At 42.1% G+C, this 19,581-nt stretch overlaps 1 protein-coding gene across 2 annotated transcripts in view; it reads right to left on the reverse strand.

Annotated features, from left to right (window-relative positions):
* The window catches only part of mgat5b (alpha-1,6-mannosylglycoprotein 6-beta-N-acetylglucosaminyltransferase B), an 834,607-nt gene that overhangs the window by 168,550 nt on the left and 646,476 nt on the right, over positions 1–19,581 (reverse strand). For both annotated transcript variants that reach the window (XM_080208895.1, XM_080208894.1), the window contains exon 9: positions 15,305–15,436. In XM_080208895.1, coding sequence (XP_080065021.1) covers positions 15,305–15,436 — 132 coding nt within the window. The remainder of the gene's footprint in view (positions 1–15,304; positions 15,437–19,581) is intronic.

Raw genomic sequence — 19,581 nt, forward strand, 5'->3', positions numbered from 1 at the left:
TAGAACAAACTGCATACATCCAACAGGGAATTTTGACAATTATTCACAGGTCTGGGGCAGCAAATACCAAGAACAGAATTAGAACAGAATTCCAAACTTCTACTACCCTTTGAGTATAGATGTGTTTCTGAACTTCATTCCCAAAAAAAGTCTAGCTGTAAATGTAGTCTATGTCTTAACCCAGGCTCTCCATCTCTCTATCTACACAATCTGCTCCCCTTATTATGTTGATATGCTCAAAAAAATCACTCCTTAAGCTTCAACATTCCAGGGAATATGACACTTATTCGTGCAATTTCTCCTTGTAATTTAACCTCTGCAGCCTGAGTATTATTCTAATCAATCTATGCGGCACTGTCTCTAAAGCCAAGATACTCTTTCTAAAGTGTGTAAGGGGAGATGTCCAGATGAAAGTATAAATTTATAAAGCTTTACAAAAAAATTAAGTGAAAGGGCAAAACTATGGCAAATGGATTTCAATGTGGGGAATTACGAAGCCAACCATTTGGACCTAAAAAACATTTTAAATGATGGAAATCTAGAAACAATGGAGGTCCAAAGAGACTTAGGTACCCAAGTACATAGACCACTAAATGTCAAGAATAGATGGGAAGGTAATTAAAAGTCTAATTGCATGTTGGTCTTAAATCTAGAGGTGGTAGGGATCATGCTTTACCTATATAGCACTCGGGGTAGACTCCATCTTGAGTATTGTGAGCAGCTTTGGGAACCTCACCTTCGGAAGGAAATACCCATCCTGGAGTGCAGAGTGCTTTTGATTGTTTAGGATTGCAAGCCACTTTCTAGTTCCAGGCATGTGTTCATTAGTGTTATGAAGTCTCACAAGACCAGGGTAAAGACCAATAGGTTTATTGGGAATCATGAGCTTTCAGAACACTGCTCCTTCATCAGGACTCCTGAGACTCACCTGATGAAGGAGCAGTGCTCTGAAAGCTCGTGATCCAAATAAACCTGTTGGACCTTAACCTGGTGTTTTGAGACTTCTTACCATGCCCACTCTAGTCCAATGCTGGCATCTCCACATCTTCGTTAATTTTAGCCAAGCTCACTCCCCATACCGATGTAAAACTTTCAAGGATCCATTCCCCTTAAAATATTAATCAACTTGTAACTTTGTTTTACAAACTATTCAATTATATTACCAACGAGTCATTAGAACTGCTTTGTATTCAAGAGTGCTAGTCTGAATTTCTCCATCTCCTGTCAGGTATCTGTGACTCAATTATCTCATTATTCTGCTTTGTGTCAAAAAGGGAAGGATTTCAGGAGCACCACACAATAACAATATCAAGTTAATTAACTGATATTGTACTGCATGGAATTGTCTGGAAGCTGTTTAATCAGTTCTCAGTAACAGCGTAAGCCAGGTCATAATGGCTCCTTATTTAGGGAGTATTAATTAATATTTAAATATTTTATCAAGTAAGTTATATATAAAAAAGAAAAATAACAATTTCACTGAATTGATTCTGAAGGTAATATTCTTTAAAATTAATCTCAGTTTTGGATTTGAGTTTGGGCAAAGTGGTTAGATGAATTGATTCCTTGATACAATTAATCCGCACTTCATTCACCTTATCCCAGCTATGCTTTTTAAAGTCATCAGATCAATGGGCTTGATGTGGACGGTATATCTCATGCCAGAGTTTACCTTCCACAATATTGGGGAGATGTAGACAACCTATTTGTCATCTGGAAGATTATGCCTACAGTAATGAAACTTGCAGAGTATGTGACCGTTATCAGTAATTTACAAAAATGACATTCAGAGATAACTTCAAAAAGGCCAACATTTCAATTCATTCTTACTTGTCAGTGACATAAAGGACTGGCAATTGCCCTTATTGAGGTTTTGACTTTCTTCATTCCCCTCTTATGATTTTGAAACAAGTTCCATTGCCATTGCCCAGCATTGAGTTGAATAAAGTGTGGTTCTTTCTACGAGTTCCAAATGACAGGAATGCGCTTTGTCGCAACAGAGCTACAGTTCATTAGAAATGGTGTAGGATCAGAGGAAACATTTTCTCCTAAGCAGGTGTTTGCTATGAGACAAGGTGATTTATTATTGCCCTAACTTAATGGGTTCAAAATTCGCCTTGGACGGTAGCGTAAAACAAATGGAATTGCAATATATATGAGACTAGATATTGGGTGTTAGCTCACAGCTGATGCACTACCAATTACATCTGCGCTCTGACCCAAGGTGAATTTCTACACCAAGGTGAATGTAAATGGCTTTGACCGGAAAGCAATTTGTTAAGGGCAGTATGGTGGCACAATGGTTCGCACTGCAGCCTCACAGCACCAGGGACCCAGGTTCAATTCCAGCCTCGGATCACTGTCTGTGTGGAGTTTGCACATCCTCCCTGTGTCTGCATGGATTTCCTCCAGCTGTCCCGGTTTCCTCCCACAGTCCAAAGATGTGCAGATTATGTTGATTGGTCATGCTAAATTGCCCCTCAATTAGCAAGGTAACTAGCTGGGGTTATGCAGTTGGGCCTGGGTAGGATTGCTGTCATTGCAGGCTTGATGGGTAAGGGGAATAGTCTCTTTCTGCACTGTAGGGATGCTAAGATTCTTTGATATCACAGGTTTGATGAGATAATAGCTTTAACATAGTAAAAACACCCCAGGGTTGCTTCATAGGAAGGTTATCAAACAAAATTTGTTGCTCATCCTTAATTGCCTTTCAGAAGGTGGTGTTGAGCTGCCTTCTTGGTCCACTGTGATTCATCTGATGCAGGTACACCCATAGTGCTGTTAGAAAGTGAGTTCCAAGATCCTGATCTGGAGACAGTGAAGGAATGATGGTATATTTTCAAGTCAGGGTGACTTGGAGGATAACTTGCAGATGCGGGGGTGATTGCATAAATTTACTGCATTGTCCGTCTATCTGGTGGAGGTAACAGTTTTGGAGGCTGTTTTAGAAGGAGCCTTAGTGAATTGCCACAGTGCATCTTGTATGTGGTGCACACAGCAGCTGTTGTGCCTTGGTGGTGAAGGGAGTGAATAATTAATTGGAGGATAGGATGCTGTTCAAGTAGGCTGCTTCTTCCTGGATGGTATCAAGCGAGTGTTGTTAGAGCTGCACCCATTCGGGGAAGTAGAGGGTATTCCATCTTACTACTGACTTGCGCCTCGCAGATGGTGGCCAGGCTTTGGGGAGTCAGGAGGTGAAAATCTGAGCCTCAGACTTGCTCTTGTAACCATCGGGCAGGATTTTCCCAAAATTTGGCTGTCACCTTTGACAGTATGAACCCTGGTGGTGCAATTTGGACTGTATTTTTTAGGCACTTTGAAACGTTAACATTCCCCATGTGATAAACACTGCACCTGTCTGTTTCACCACCCCCATCCCATGGATCGTCTGATCAATTCTACCAAGGAGCAGTCACATTTAAACAGCTCCACAGCACTTGCACACACTCAAGATGGCAGTGAGGAAGCCAGCTCCCCACTTCATGGAGGGGGCACTCACCTACCTGCTTGATGTTGTAGAGGAGAGAAAGGAAATAACCTGCCCTCATGCTGGCAGGTGATCCTCCAGCAAGGTTACCACTGTGCAGAGTTACAAAAACAAACTCCAAGATCACCGACACCCACCAACCACAATAAAGTCTTCTGCCCCTGGCAGCTGATCTCTTTCTCTCAGCCTCCCCCAGTCCCCCTGCTCCCCAACATTTCCCCAACCCACCTGACACACCCCATCCCCCAGAACTGCCAAGTGGCTCCTGTCCCCTTGAACTCCCTAGTGCTTGGCGGAGACAGTGATCACCTCCGTCCTCCTTCCTGGGGGTCATGGCGTCTGGTTCCCATTTTTAAAATGCAGTAGCGATTTGCGCCAATGTAATGCTGTGGCTGGTGGGTAGGAACATTCAATGAGGGTTGAAGATGTGACGTTAAGCCTGTGACGTTGCTGCTAACACATTCAAATTAATGTTAATCAGGTTTGCACCTTTCCTGGATTTGAACCTGATCACTTCAGAAGGGGCCTGGGAAGATCATCAACACAAATCCCATCTTTAGGCCTTTTGTGATATTTAGCAGCCCTGAAGGGATTTGTGCCCGTGCTAATGGGCCCACTAAATCATGCCCGTAGGATTTATATGGCTGGTTTAGTTTAGCTTCTGGCCAATTGTAATCTCCAGGATGTTGACAATGGGGGTTTCAGTGATGGTAATACCATCGAATGTCAGGAGATGATGGTCAGATTCTCTCTTGTTGGAGAGGGTCATCCCTTGGCATTTGTGTTACACGATCCTTATTTGCTACTTATCAGCCCAAGCCTGAAAGTTCTCCAGCTCTTTCTGTGCATGGGCACAGACTGTTTCAGTAGCTAAAGAGCTGCAAATGGCACCGATCATGGTAAATCATCAGTGATTATCCAAGGTGGCACGTTAGCACAGTGATTAGCAATGCTGCCTCACAGCACCATGGACCCAGCTTCAGTTCCCAGCTTGGGGCACTGTCAGTGTGGAGTTTGCACGTTCTTCCCATGTCTGCGTGGGTTTCCTCCGGGTGCTCCAGTTTCCTCCCACACTCCAAAGATGTGTGGGATAGGCTGATTGTGTGTGCTAAATTGCCACTTAGTATCAGGGGTATTATTGGGTAAAATACTTGGGTTATGGGAATAGGGTCTAACTGAGGTTGTTGTTGGTGCAGGCTTGATGGGCCAAATAGCCTCTTCCTACATTGTAGGGATTTAATGACCATAGATGGAAGGAAGCTCATTGATGAAGCAACTGAAGATAGTTACACCTAGGGCACCATTCTGAGGAACACGTGCAGTGGTGTCCTTCAACAGAAATAATTGGCCTGCAACAACCATAACCATCTTCCTTTGTGATAGGTATGGCCTCAAAACATGGAGTGATTTTCCCTAGTTTCATTTATGGGGAGGTGGAGGTTTCGTGGTATTGTCACTGGACTAGTAATCCAGAGACCTATGGCCCTGTGGGCCTGGGTTCAATTCACACTACAGCCGATGGTGAAATTTGAGTTTGATAAAAGTCTACTGATGACTGTGAAACCATTATAGATTTTTGGAAAAACCCATCTGGATCACTGATATCCGTGATGTGGAGATGCTGGTGTTGGACTGAGGTAAACACAGTAAGAAGTCTCACAACACCAGGTTAAAGTCCAAAAGGTTTATTTGGTAGTAAACGCCAGTGGCTTTCGGGGTTTGCCCCTTCATCAGGTGGGAGTTCTGATAACAAACAGACCATATAAAGGCACACACTGTTTACGGAATACTGATTAGAAAGCTAGTCTTTACAGCTAATCAAGTCTTAAAGGTGCAGACAATGTGAGTGGAGATCGCATTAAGCAAGGTTAATGAGATGTGTATTGTCTCCAGACAGTAAGTAAGTGAGATGTTGCAAGCTCAGGCAAGTCATGGGGGTTACAAGTAGTGTGACACAAAACCAAGATCTTGGTTGAGGCCGTCCTCATGCGCGTGGAACTTGGCTATCAGTTTCTGCTCAGTGACTCTGCGCTGTCGTGTGTCATGAAGGCTGCCTTGGAGAATGCTTACCCGAAGATCAGAGGCCGAATGCCCGTGACCGCTGAAGTGTTCGCCAATAGGAAGGGAACAGTCTTGCCTGGTGATTGCCGAGCGATGTTCATTCATCTGTTGTTGTAGCGTCAGCATGGTCTCTCCAATGTACCATGCCTCGGGACATCCTTTCCTGCAGCGTATCAGGTAGACAACGTTGGCCGAGTTGCAAGTGTATGTGCTGTGTACCTGGTGGATGGTGTTCTCACGTGAGATGATGACATCCATGACATCCTTCATGGAAGGAAATCTGACATTCCTCCCTGGTCTGGGCTACACATGGCTTGTAATCTCACAGTAATGTGGTTGACTCTGAAATGGCCCACTCAGTTCGAGGACAATTAGGGATGGACAATAAATGCTGGCCTGGCCAGCGACGCTCATATCCCATGAACAAATTAAACAAAGCTTCAATATTGCCAGTACTCCAGAAACCCATGCTCAGATAAATGCTGCCTTAATGCCAAAAGTAGCCACTCTCACCTTTGCTGTTGAGTTTAATTCTTTGGCCCATGTTTGGATCAAAGCTGTAATGAGGTCAAAAGCTGAGTGGCCTGGCAGAAGGCAAACTGATATTAGGTTATTTCTGTATAATTGCCACTTAATAGCACTGTTGATGTCACCTTCCATATCACTTTGCTAATGACCGACAGGAGGCTGATGGTGGGATAACCAGCTAGTTTGGATTTATTCTGTTCTTTATGCGCAGGCCATTGTTACAAAGATGCCAACATTGTGGCTGGAACTGTACTGGAACTGCGTAGTTAGGGATGTGGCTAGTTTCAGCATAATTCTTCAGTACTATTGCCGGAATGTTGTCAGGATAGTCAGGGCAGTATCCAATTCTTTCATCTGTTTCTTGATATGATATGGAGTGAATTGGATTAGCTGAAGAACTGGCATCTGTGATACTGGGGACCTCCAGAGCAGTCCGCGATGGATCATCCACTCCGCACTTCTGGCTGAAGATCATTGCAAATGCTTCAACTTTCTCTTTTGTGCTGATGTGCTGGATTGCCCGTCATTGAGGTTGGGAATATTTGTGGAGGTTCCATTCCCAATTCCAGCACTGGCTAAAAATCCATCATCTGGCGTGGCTTGGGGGGAGGACATTTCAGAGCTTAGGGCCTCAGCAATTTTAATCGCTTCATCAGCAATGATGAAGCGATTAAAATCGGGATATCAGAATTGGAGGGACGCTGAGATCTCATTCCATTTTGCTGGACGAAGAGCCCCTGAGGTCCAGGGCACCATTTGGGTTTCCCTCTGGTATATTAGAAAGCGTATTTGTAGTAAAATCTATGTAGAAATAGGCCCGTACAATGTTTACAAACTGCATTCATAATAAAGCAAACCTTAACACAATATATTCTGTTTAAACTGCCTAATTGCATCACATATACAAAATAAAATAACAGCTGATTTGTAGTTTGTAAGCCTAATATTCAGACTCTATTATATCTTAGCAATTATCTGCTGTCAGTATCTAATTATAATTAAGGATACTATACACCAAACTATACACCATACCAGTGGATATTTCAATTGCAGTAATTTCACAGCAAGAGCAATCCTAGTTGCATCTGCTATATGCACCATCTCCTTAAAATAATTGATTCCGCCTGCTACCAGATACTTATTCCAAGTACTTAATTTAACTAGGAAATATTTTTTTGAGGGAAAGGATGGCAAGAAATAAACGTGGAGCATTTATTCCATGCTAGACTTGAATAATTGGGAGACTGAAAGCCCTGTAATTACCATCACATTTACATATGCTAAAATACTGCATCAGCAGTTTTAACCCATTGTCAACCCAAAATCTCACATGATGGTACTGACCATTCCGAGCACTCTGCACGATTCGCCCCTTTGTGAATTTTTATTTGGCCTAGGGCAAGAAGTGTTTGGGGATTTTGCATCTCACAAGAGAAGTTCCAAAAACCAGGAGAATGCTGTCGACAGCTGAATGAAGTCAACACACATGCGGCAAGGCCCCCCCCACCATCCTTCACTATTCCCCCCCCCCCCCCCGGGTTCCTCATAGCAGCAAGAATAATCTTTAATATCTGGTATTTTGAGACAATGAGAAGAAAAGTTATTGTGATTATTTGAAGAGTATTTATGGTGCGGCCAGGATTTATTTAGGGACCCTGGTCACAGGGCCCTACAGATCCCCTGCATTAATCCACTCCGATTTTTGTACTTGCAAATACAAAATGTTCAATGAATTGTTATTGACTAAGGACTTCAGCTAGTTATGTAAAAATCGTTATTTAAATGACATACTTTAGCATATGCCTGACAGGGATTGTCTCTACCTTTAATTAAATACTGTTATTTTTCGTTTTGCATTGAAGAGAATTCTGTGAAAGCAGCCAGACTTGGCATAGTGCAGTTTAACAAGGAGTGTCTAAAAATAGTCATTTCCCAAAGCACAATTTATTTCAACCCTTTGTTTCTTTGTCCTCCGAACATTGCAAGTTGTGTGTTTGAGCAGAAAAACTGAAGCCAACTGCCTTTAAAAATTATCCATGTATATTGCATGAAAATACAAGCTGTCCCATAAAATTAAGAATTTAGAATGAAAACCATTGAAAAACGAAACTGTATTTTAATTCATGCTCCATGCTCAAATTCCATGATAATGCAATATTTGTGTGTACATTATTTAATAAGGTGAGGAGGGATTATGTTGTGTTGTGGTAAACGTACTATTACCCTGGTATACTTTAGCTCTTATTAATTAGAGGATGTGCAATAGTCCAGTTGGGCAATAAATTCCATGATAATGCAATATTAATATAATGCGAGATGCCGGGATTGGACTGGGGTAAACACTGTAAGAAGTCTCACAACACTAGGTTAAAGTCCAACAGATTTATTTGGTAGCAAAAGCCACTAGCTTTCGGAGCGCTGGGTACTCCTTTGTCAAGTAAGTGGGAGTTCTGTTCACAAACAAGGCATATAAAGAACAAACTCAATTTACAAAATAATGGTTGGAATGCAAGTCTTTACTGGTAATCAAATCTTAAAGGTACAGCCAATGTGAGTGGAGAGAGGGTTAAGCACAGGTTAAAGAGATGTGTATTGTCTCCAGACAGGACAGTTATTGAGATTTTGCATGCCCTGGCAAGTCACGGGAGTTACAGATATGGTGACATAAACCCAAGATCCTGGTTGCTGGCCTGCAATAAATGCTGGCCAGCTAGTAACCTCCATGTCCCATGAAGGAATAAAAAAAGGTTGGCTAAAAATAAAGAAGTGAAGATGAAATAAAGCAAGTGACAGAGTGTAGTTATATCAAAATTCAAATAAGATGAATGAAACAAAAAATGCATGTTTTTATATATAACTGTAGAGATTTAGGAATAGAAAAATATGGAATATGCAGAGCTATGGGCTCTGTATTTTTTAAATTACAAACTGTCCTTGATTTACTCTCTTGGTGTGCCTATCTCCTGACTCTCCTTTAATATGGATAATCTGATTTTTAAAAGCTTCCCTCAAAGCCCTCACAAAGGTTTTTAACGCTTGGGTGTGAAGTGCCTCATCCAATGTTGCTAACGACATTTTTTAATGGGTGTGCTGTGTACAATTTACTCTGCTTTGCTTTGCTGAGAGTGGTTAGAGTTGATCAACAGTTTGCAGTACTACTTCATGAGAAGAAGTGTGGTTCTTAGTTAGCATCCAGGAATGAAAGGCTCAATTATTGCCCTTTTATCTGCTGGAAGTACCGACGATGTCCAAAATCCATTGGTGATGTCAGCTGGAACATTTGGTAAAGGATGCTGAACAGTATTTTTTCTGAAGATTTATGTTGATAGATAAACCTAAACAGCATGAGGTCTAAGGAGCTAAAATGTTTTAGACAGAAGATACATAAGTCAGAGGCTGAGAAAAAAAATCATTAAGAATTGGGGCCAAATTGGACACAAACTTATACATTGCTAACCCCGACCACCCTTGTAGCTTTTTAAAGTAATAGTTGCTCCTTGTCCGAAGACAGCCAAAGCAATGTTGCAGAGCTGATACAATTGCCAAGTTACTCATATGGGCGGCATGGTGGCACAGTGGTTAGCACTGCTGCCTCACAGAGTCAGGGACCTGGGTTCAGTTCCCGGCTTAGGTCACTATCTGCGTGGAGTTTGCATGTTCTCCCTGTGCCTGTGTGAGTTTCCTTCCGGTGCTCCGGTTTCTTCCCACAGTCTGAAAGATGTGTTAAATTCTCCCTCAGTGAACCCGAACAAGAGCCAAAATATGGTGATTAAGGGATTTTCACAGTAATTTCATTGCAGTGTTAATGTTAGCTTACTTATGACACCAATAAATAAATTTAAACTTAAAACTTCAACTCAGAATTCAGTGTTTTAAAAGTTCAGAGCTGACATGGATGCAATTTGTAATACAAATTCTAACTGGGGAGCAGGGAAGGATCATAAAAAGAGTTGAGAATGAGAAACTAGAAACTTGCAAGAGGAAAACAAGCCTGAAGGGAAAAACGAGAGCGTCCAGGGAGCAAGTGCGCTGCTGGCAACTGGCAAACTCAGCAGGAGGGAGGTAGAACAGCGGTATATGAGAATCGTAGACACAGCACAAAGCTATTGTTCAAACACCAAGCATGTACTGCTTCACCTTGCAGACATGTTGTCCTTTAAGTACAGCTTGTTCTTCCTAGAAATCTATTATCTTTAAAGTCATAGGGGATGTGTAGCAGACGTGTACAATTACTTCAATTGATAGCCTATTTCATCCATTCAATTAGTTAAGAGATGTCCATATGTTCTTTTGAATACAGATTGAATTACTCAGTTTAGTGCTGAACAAATGTGTTCTTCATGTTTTACCGATGCAACAAACATCGAGTTTGATTTGCGCCTGTTGTTTAGTGATCGAGCAATTTCACTAAAAACTCAAACCAGGACTTTGTTTTTTTTGATATTAAAGCTCAAATCTCAGAAGTCCATATTGCGTACTTCAAAAGAAAGTCAGAATCTGAAAGCATTTTGCTGTTGGGTTCTTGTCTTTAAGGTTTTGCCCATAAGCATTTAATTGCTTTTATTATCATACCTTTGCTTCACTTTCTTTGTTATTCATTCATGGGGTGTGGGCATTGCTGGCTGAGGCAGCATTTACTGCCAAAGGGTATTTAAGAATCAACCACATTACTATGGGTCTGGATCATGTAGGCCAGACCAGGTAAGGTCAGCGGATTTCCTTCCCTAAAGGATATTAGTGAATCGGATGGGTTTTTTTCTGACAATCGACACTGGTTTTGTGGTTATCATTGGACTTTTAATTCCAGACTTCTATTGAATTCAAACTTCATCACCTGATGGGATTCGAACCCAGCATTACCGTGGGTCTCTGGATTACTAGTCCAGCTACAATATCACTACACCACTGCCTATAAGCAACGGTGATATCTATGGAAAAATCATTACCACTTCAATCAGACATTCCTTGTACTCTTATCTTAAAACAGGTTTCAAAACTCAATTGTTATAAAAAGTTAGGCAGTTATCCACTAATATCAGCGACAGTAATTTGTAGGGGGCTTTGATTCTCTGCAGTTATTAGCTGGTACAACTGAGAAATCCTCACAGTAAAATAGTTAGCAAATTTGAAAGTACATAAAGACCTGCTGGTTAGGTGCATTGGCCATGCTAAATTCTCCCTCAATGTACCTGAGCACAGGCGCTGGAATGAGCTGACTGGGGGATTTTCACAGTAATTTCATTGCAGCGTTAGTGTAAACATACTTGTGACATTAATAAATAAACATTAAACTTTAAAATGTTATATTCAGTATCAAATGTCAAGTCATGGATTTTCAAAATCTACTTTATAGATTGAAATCTACACTAGTAAGTCTGCTATTGATAAAAGCAAAATACTGCGGATGCTGGAATCCGAAACAAAAACAGAAAATCTCAGCAGGTCTGACACACCTGTGAAGAGAGAATAGAGCCAATGTTTCGAGTCTGGACGACCTTTTGTCAGAGTCTGCTATCAAATTCCAGAGGAAAGGGAAGAAATGTGTGCAGCTTCATGCTGAGTAATCACTTACTTGCAGTTACCCTTTTTGCTCTGACCTTGGAAGTTCATCTAAAGCACTTAAAGATGTTCTGATCGTAATCTTAGAAAGAATGGAAAATCAAACACATTCTTCCACCTTCCAGAATGGCTGCAGTCTGTGTCGTTAAGGTACTCCAACAGTGCCCTCAGGGAAGAAATTCCAGGATTTCAGCTGAGTGCTGTAGAAGGAACAGTGATTTTTCCAAGTAAAGATATGTATGCCTTGCAGGGAAACACATTCAACTCTTCTGATGTGCCTACTATCCTTAATCTTCTGGGTGATAGAAGTCACGGATTTGTGGAGAAGCCTTGACAAGTTGCTGCAGAGCATCTTGTATCTTGTATATGGTACACCCTGTAGTCATGGCACTTCATTGTTCAAAGGAGTGAATGTTGATGGTGGTGGATGAGGTGTCAATCAAGCAAGCTTCTTTGTCCTAGATGGTGTCAAGCTTCTTGAATGTTGCTGGAACTGCACTCATCTAGGCAAATTGAGATGTTCCATCGTACTTCTGACTCATGCCTTGAAAATGGTGTTAAGACACTGGGGAGTCAGGAGGTAAGTTACTTGCCATAGAATACTTGGACAAGCACTCAGATTCTGTACGGATCAGCTGGCGGGGATATTTGCACACATCTTTAACCTCTCTTTACTCTGATCTGAGGCCCTACCTACTTCAAGAAGACAACTTTCATCCCTGTACCAAAGAAAAGCCAGGCAGCATGCCTTAATAATTACCATCTGATGACTCTAATATCTATCATCATGAAGTGCTTTGTTAGTCATGACACACATCAACTCCAATCTCTCAGATTTTTCAGATCCACTACAGTTTGTCTTCTGCAACAAGTCCATAGCAGATGCCATTTCCCTGACTGTACACTCAACCCTGGAACATCTGAACAACAAGGATACTTATGTCAGACTCCTTTTTATTGACTACAGCTTTCAACACCATTGTCCCAACAAAACTCATTTTCAAACTTCATGGCCTAGGTTTTGGATCCTCCCTTTGCTACTGGATCCTAAACTTGTTAACCCAATCAGCAAGGATAGACAACGGTACCTCCTCCACAATTATCCTCAACACCAGTGCCCCACAAGTCTGGGCTCTCAGCCCCTTACTGTACTCCTTATACACTAATGACTGTGTGGCCAAATTCCACTCCAACTTCATTTTCAAGTTTGCTGATGACACTACTGTAGCCAGATCTTAAACAATGATGAGACAGAGTACAGGAAAGAGATAGAGAATCTGGTGAAAGGTGTGATCACAATAATCTTTCCCTCAATGTCAGTAAAACAAAAGAGATAGTCATCAACTTCAAGAAACGTATTGGGGGACATGCCCCTGTCTACATCAAAGGTGACGAAGTGGAAATGGTTGACAGCTTCAGTTCTTAGGTGTTCAGATCACCAACAATCTGTCCTGGCCCCTCCACGCCGATGCTATAGTTACGAAAGCCCACCAACACCTCCAGTTGTTCAGAAGGCCAGGGAAATTCAACATATCCACTATGATTCTCATCAATTTCTCCTAATGCACCATAGGAAGCACCCTTTCCAGATGCATCATGAGATGCATCCTGATCAGAGATGGCTCCTGCTCTGACTAAGACTGCAGGAAACTACAAAGAGTTATGGATAAAGCCCAGTCCATCACGCAAATCAGCCTCCCATCCATTGACTCTATCTACATTTCCTGCTGCCTTGGGAAAACAGACAGCATAATCAAGGACGTCACACATCCTAGACGTACCCTTCCAACTTCCTCCATTGGGAAAATGATACAAAATTCAGAAAACACGTACCAACCGACTCAAGAACAGCTTCTTCCCTGCTACCATCAGACTTTTGAATGGACCTATCATATATTAAGCTGATCTTTCCCTTTACCCTATTTATAACTGCAAGATTATATTCTGCACCTGTCCTTTTCTTCTCCCCAATGTACTCTATGAATGGTGTGTTTTGTCTGTTTAGCTCGCAACAAACAATACTTTTCACTGTATCCCAATACATGTGACAATAATCAATCAATCAATATCTAGCCTCTGCCTTGCTCTTTTAGCTGGAATACGCATACAGCTGGCCCAGTTAAGCTGCTGATCAATGGTCTCTCTCAGGATGTTAACAGTGAGGGACTCAGCAATGGCAATACCATCAATTGTCAAGTGGATGTGCTTAGACTCTCTTGTTGGTGATAAGTGTTCCTCTTGTGCACTTATCTTTACCAGGAGCACTAAATTGAAGAGATTACCCTTAGTTTCTTACTGGGATTGAATGAATCGCTAACATCACAAGTTGACTGACATGCTCTGAATGTAAATTAATAATCAGACAACAAAAAGATGCTGATTCCATTGAAGTCCAGGGCTGTAAATTGTCAGGCCATGACTTGTAGCCCCATTCTGAATGATCATGATGTTTGTTTATTGATACTCCTCCATCATCAATTTCCAGTTATAATCTTATTACCATTTTAGATTTTCCTTCTGGAAATTGTATTTATCTTTCTTTCAGTCTATCCCTATCGTTTCTCCAATTAAGGCTGATAGTTTTTCAAGATTTTCAGTTGTATTTTAGGTAAGTACTGACAAACTAAGAAGAAATCCTGTCCACAGGGACACATCACATCACTTCAACATTCACAAGACATAGAAACATAGAAGATGGGAGCAGGAGGAGGCCATATGGTCCTTCGAGCCTGCTTCACCATTCATCATGATCACAGCTGATCGACCAACTCAATAGCCTAATCTTGCCTTCTCCCCATAACCTTTGGTTCCATTCACCCCAAATGCTATATCTAGCTGCCTCTTGAAAACAGTCAATGTTTTGGCATCAACTACTTCCTGTGCAATGAAGTCCTCAGGCTCACCACTCTTTGGGTGAAGAAATGTCTCCTCACCTTCATCCTAAATGGTCCACCCCGAATCCTCAGATTGTGACCCCTGGTTCTGAACTCCACCCACCTTTGAGAATACCCTACCTGCATCTACCCTGTCTATTAGATCCCCTTTCATTTAAGTGAACTCCAGTGAAAACAATCCTGACCTCGTCAATCTCTCCTCACACATCAATCCCACCATTCCTGAATCAGCCTGGTAAACCTTTGCTCGAAACTAGTTATTTCAAAATCAGTGTTCAACATTCCCTCATCACTACTTTAAGACCCATGTTCCTTATTTTACATATTGTGGTGTAGTATTATCCCCAAACTGAAAACAGCATTAAAAAGGAATCAGTGACATTTTATACATTCCCCATTGAGATAGTTTAAGAATGATGTAATGCACCAACATTCTTAGAAACTCAGCATTTTTCTATCTTGTGAAATGGAAAGTATTTTTTGTGAAGTTGTCCTTAGCCAAAGCTGATCGACAGTGAAAGAAATGAATCATAATCAAGATCAAACCACTGCTCCAGATTTCCTTTGTTCATGTATCACAAACTCAGTGCTTCATGCATGTGCGTATACGAATGGCTAGATATTTAGCTGTCATAGGTGTATGGGTTACATCAGGAAAATCAAAATTCATTAGGTCAAATGCATTTTATCTTGTTGATTTTCTATTGCACTTGAAAATCAACAAGATTTTACATTTTCCAAGCCAACGTTCTGGACAATTTCAACTCCGACTTACTTGTACTTTTTGAAAGACAGACCCATGTTTTGCTTCATTTGTTGAAGTCCATGATAATCCGTGTAAATGATGTCAAAGGGCAAAGGTGCAGTCAGAGGACAACTTCCCCTCCCAGGAGGTACACCTAGGAAACTAATCAACAGCAACAATAAATATATAAAGTGGCATGTACATTTATCAGAGCACACTTTAACACAGATTGATAAAAATAAAACCTAATGAGGGAATAGTTGTATTAGGCTAGTAATTGGGCTGGTTTTGGGAGCAGGTTCTTTGTCAAACACAAATAGAAACATAGAAAATCGGAGCAGGGGTAGGTTATTCGATCCTTCGAACATACTCCCACATTCAATATGATCATGGCTGATCCTCTATCTCAATGCTATACAATCTCTTTCTTCCCATACCTTAACACCATTTAGTGTCCAGAAATCTGTCTGTGTTCTTCTTAAATATATTTAGTGACTTTGATCTTCTCTGGTAGAGAATTCCACAGATCCACCACCATTTGAACAAAGAGATTTCTCTGCATCTCAGTCCTCCACAGCCTACCATGTGCCCTCAAACTGTGATCCATTGTTCGAGACCCCCCACCCCCCCCAATCCAGATGGATTACCATCTCTATCCAATCCTGTCAGAATTTAGAACATATAGGTCTAGTCAACTGAATTTCTCCTCATATGGCAATCCTGCCATCTCAGCAGCCAGTCTGGTGAACCTTGGCTGCACTCCCTTTATGATAAATATATTCTTTTTTTAGGTAGGGAGAACAAAACTGCATACTATACTCCAAGTGTGGTCTCCCCAAGGACCTGTGCGGCTGCAGTATGACATCCTTGCTCTTGTACTCAAATCCTCTTGCAAAGAAGGCCAACGTATCATCTGCCTTCCCAATTGCTTGCTGAACCTGCATGTTTGCTTTCAGTGACTGGTGTATACTCTTTGTAGATCAGCATTTCTCAATTTGTTACCATTTATATAATACTCTGTCATTCTGTTTTTCCTACCAAAGTAGACAATTTCACATTTATCCACATCATACTGCATGTGCCATGTATTTGTCCACTCACTCAACTTGTCTAAATTGTCTTGAAGCCTCTTATCATCCTCCTCACCACTCACATTCACATGAGGCATGGTGCTCCTAGCTTAGGTTGAAGTTAAAGGAAAGTACGCAGTGAGGGTGATGCATATGAGAAGTGAGCTGCTGGAGGAAGTGGTTGAGGCAGGGACATTGACAACATTTAAAAGGCATTTGGAGTGATACATGGATAGGAGCGGTTCAGAAGGATATGGACCAAATGCAGTCAAATTTAGATGAGCATTTTGGTTGGTATGGATCCGTTTGGGCTGAAGGGCCTGTCCCCGTACGGTGGATTCTACAATTCTATGACAGCTCCTAGAAAAGCTTGAGAGGGCATTGTCCATTGCTGAGACCCTTCTTCCCATCCATCTCCTACCTCTGCAAGCAGCTTTGCCCTCTTCTGCTTCTGCTCCATCTCCTTCTCAATCCAACTATCACAATTATGACTGGGGGCAAACAGAACCTATGATAAAAACCTTCTTGACATGAAGGGGAAGGTAATGGGGTAGTGGTAATGTCACTTGAACTGGTAATGGAAGCTAATGCTCTGGGGATATGGGTTCAAATCCCAGCATGGCAGTTTGGGGAATTTGAATTAAATTAATAAATCTGGAATTATAAACCTAGTCTCAGTAGTGGTGACCGTGGCAACTATCATCTGTTTTAAAACCCATCTGGTTCACTAATACCTTTTGAGAGAGGAAATCTGTCATCCTCTCTGGTTTGGCCTAAAGATGACTCTGAACTGGCCTGGCAAGCACCTCACTATGCCCACTCTGCAAATTTCTGACACACTGTCATAATGCCCTCACCATAATGGCGTTCAGCATCGTCATATCAGACGTATGCATGCATGGTGGAAATTACATTTTAGTACCAAATTGATACCTATAGTGACAAACTTTGAGTGCTACGGAGCCCGATTCCTAAGTCAATGTATACCTGAAAAACAGGAAAGAAAACTAGCTTTCTGAAGCACAGTGTTGAATATCCACAACGTGGAGTGGGCAATTTTCGTTATATCTGGTGCAAATCACAAAGTCTCAGAAAATAGTTGTGAACCTAAAAATTGGCTTTGTGTCTGGCGTCAAACGGTTTGCAATCGTCCCAGTCCCTTTCAAATGGCGCAAACTGGATTGTGCCCAGAAAGGGTGCCAAACCGATTAGCAAATTTAAATATGCTTCGTCTGTTCAGTCCTGGATTCTTCCAGCTCCCAAGACCTTTGAGCGTGGTGAGAATCACCACAGGTGTTCACTAGCAGAGACCAGTCATGATAGCCACACCAGGGAGACTCGGCGCCATTGAAGACCCTGATGGCTGGGGATATAGCTGCACAGTGCCCACCTGGCATCCTGACATTGCCCACCTGGGGACAGTGCCAAGGGAGGGGTGGGGCCTGAGTGAGGGCTATGACAGGGTGCTTCTGATGTGGTGGTCATGATGGGGGTGCTATGCAGACGGGCGGCTATGTGGCGAGGGGGGGGTGTGGAGGAAGGCTTTGCGCAGAGTGCTTGGCAGGTGGGGCAATAAGGGAGGGTTTTGAAGAGGGGCTATGCAGGGGGGTTGTGCAGTAGGAGTCGTGCAGAGGGGTTTGTGAAGGGGTTGAAAATGAGCGGGACATTCAGGGGTCATGTCAGTGCCTATAAAGGGGACTCATTAGGAGTGCCCCAATGTCCCCACGCTGCCAACCCCTGTCAGGAAAGGGGTGGGGAAACATGGAACCAATAATGGAGTATCCCAATGTCCGTAAGGGGAGGGAGGGGGTCTCCCAGCATACTGAGAGATCGTGGCGTCCTTTCAAAATGATGCCTGAACACTTCACAGCTGGACACATGGGCGTGTTTAGGCCTCCCTGAACTGGCAGGCAACTCAACGCTCCCCTGAAAAATGTCCTAAGTGGCACGATTGTGGTCCAGACTGTGGCGGTCATTTAAGTTTTCTCATTGTTATGACGAAATCCTCACCACAGGAATTGGACCGGGTGCGAGAGAAATTTTGACGGACTATTTAAAAGTCTGCTGAGATCGGGAGGGAGTTTCTGGTCTTTTGGTGCATGTTGCACGAATCCCACCTCTAGATGTTTTGGGGGAAAATCGTGGCCATGTTCTCAGTCCCATCTTGAACAAAGATTATATCAATAAGTCATGCAAGGAGAATTTTCACCAATGTGGATGCAAGCTGTTAGAAACGGTATTGATTGTTCTTTAGCAAGCAACCTAATCAAGCGAGATTGATTGGACAATAATGAATCACGATTGACAGAAAATTAAGCATGCAGTCAACCTGTGTCTGGGAAGCAGTAACAGATCTTGCTGGATTGAGATTACTGAATAAGGGAGACCCACAGCCAATGCTGCCTGTTCCTCATTTCATTTCATGAACTCCCTCCCTGACAGCAATGTGGGAATACCTTTGTCACAGCCTTCTCAAAGCCAAATATGGGCAATAAATGATTTGATTTGATTTGATTTATTGTCACCTGTATCAGTATTGTTTCTTGCATGCTACACAGACAAAGCATGCCATTCATGGAGAAGGAAAGGAGAGAATGCAGAATGTAGTGTTACAGTCATAGCTAGGGTGTAGAGAAAGATCAACTTAATGCAAGGTAGGTGCATTCAAAAGTCTGATGGAAGTAGGTAAGAAGCTGTTCTTGAGTCAGTTGGTACGTGACCTCAGACTTTTTTTTTGTCTTTTTCCCTGACAGAAAAAGATGGAAGAAAGTATGTCCAGGGTGCATGGGGTCTTTAATTATGCTGGCTGCATTTCTGAGGCAGTAGGAAGTGTAGACAGGGTCAATGGACGGGAGGTTGGTTTGCGTGAGGGACCGGGCTTCATTCACCACCTTTTGTAGTTTCTTGCAGTCTTGAGCAGAGCAGGAGCCATACCAAGCTGTGACACAACCAGAAAAAATGCTTTCTATGGTGCATCTGTAAAAGTTAGTGAGAGTCATAATGAAATTGCCAAGTTTCCTTTGTCTCTTGAGAAAGTAGAGATGGTTGTGGGTTTTCTTAATTAAATGCTGGCTGTGCCAGCATTGTCCATATCAATTGAAGTATATTTCAACTTTTGTTTGTGGATATTTATTGCTAGGAATAATACATTAGGCTAGGGCTGCAAGTGCATCAGTACAAAGCCCAGAGTAAACTGGTGAAAAAATATATAACAAAAGAAATGACCTGAATGTGTAA

This window comes from Carcharhinus amblyrhynchos, chromosome 21 (genome assembly GCF_965287045.1).
Source record: "Carcharhinus amblyrhynchos chromosome 21, sCarAmb.v2.hapA, whole genome shotgun sequence".
NCBI lineage: Eukaryota > Metazoa > Chordata > Chondrichthyes > Carcharhiniformes > Carcharhinidae > Carcharhinus > Carcharhinus amblyrhynchos.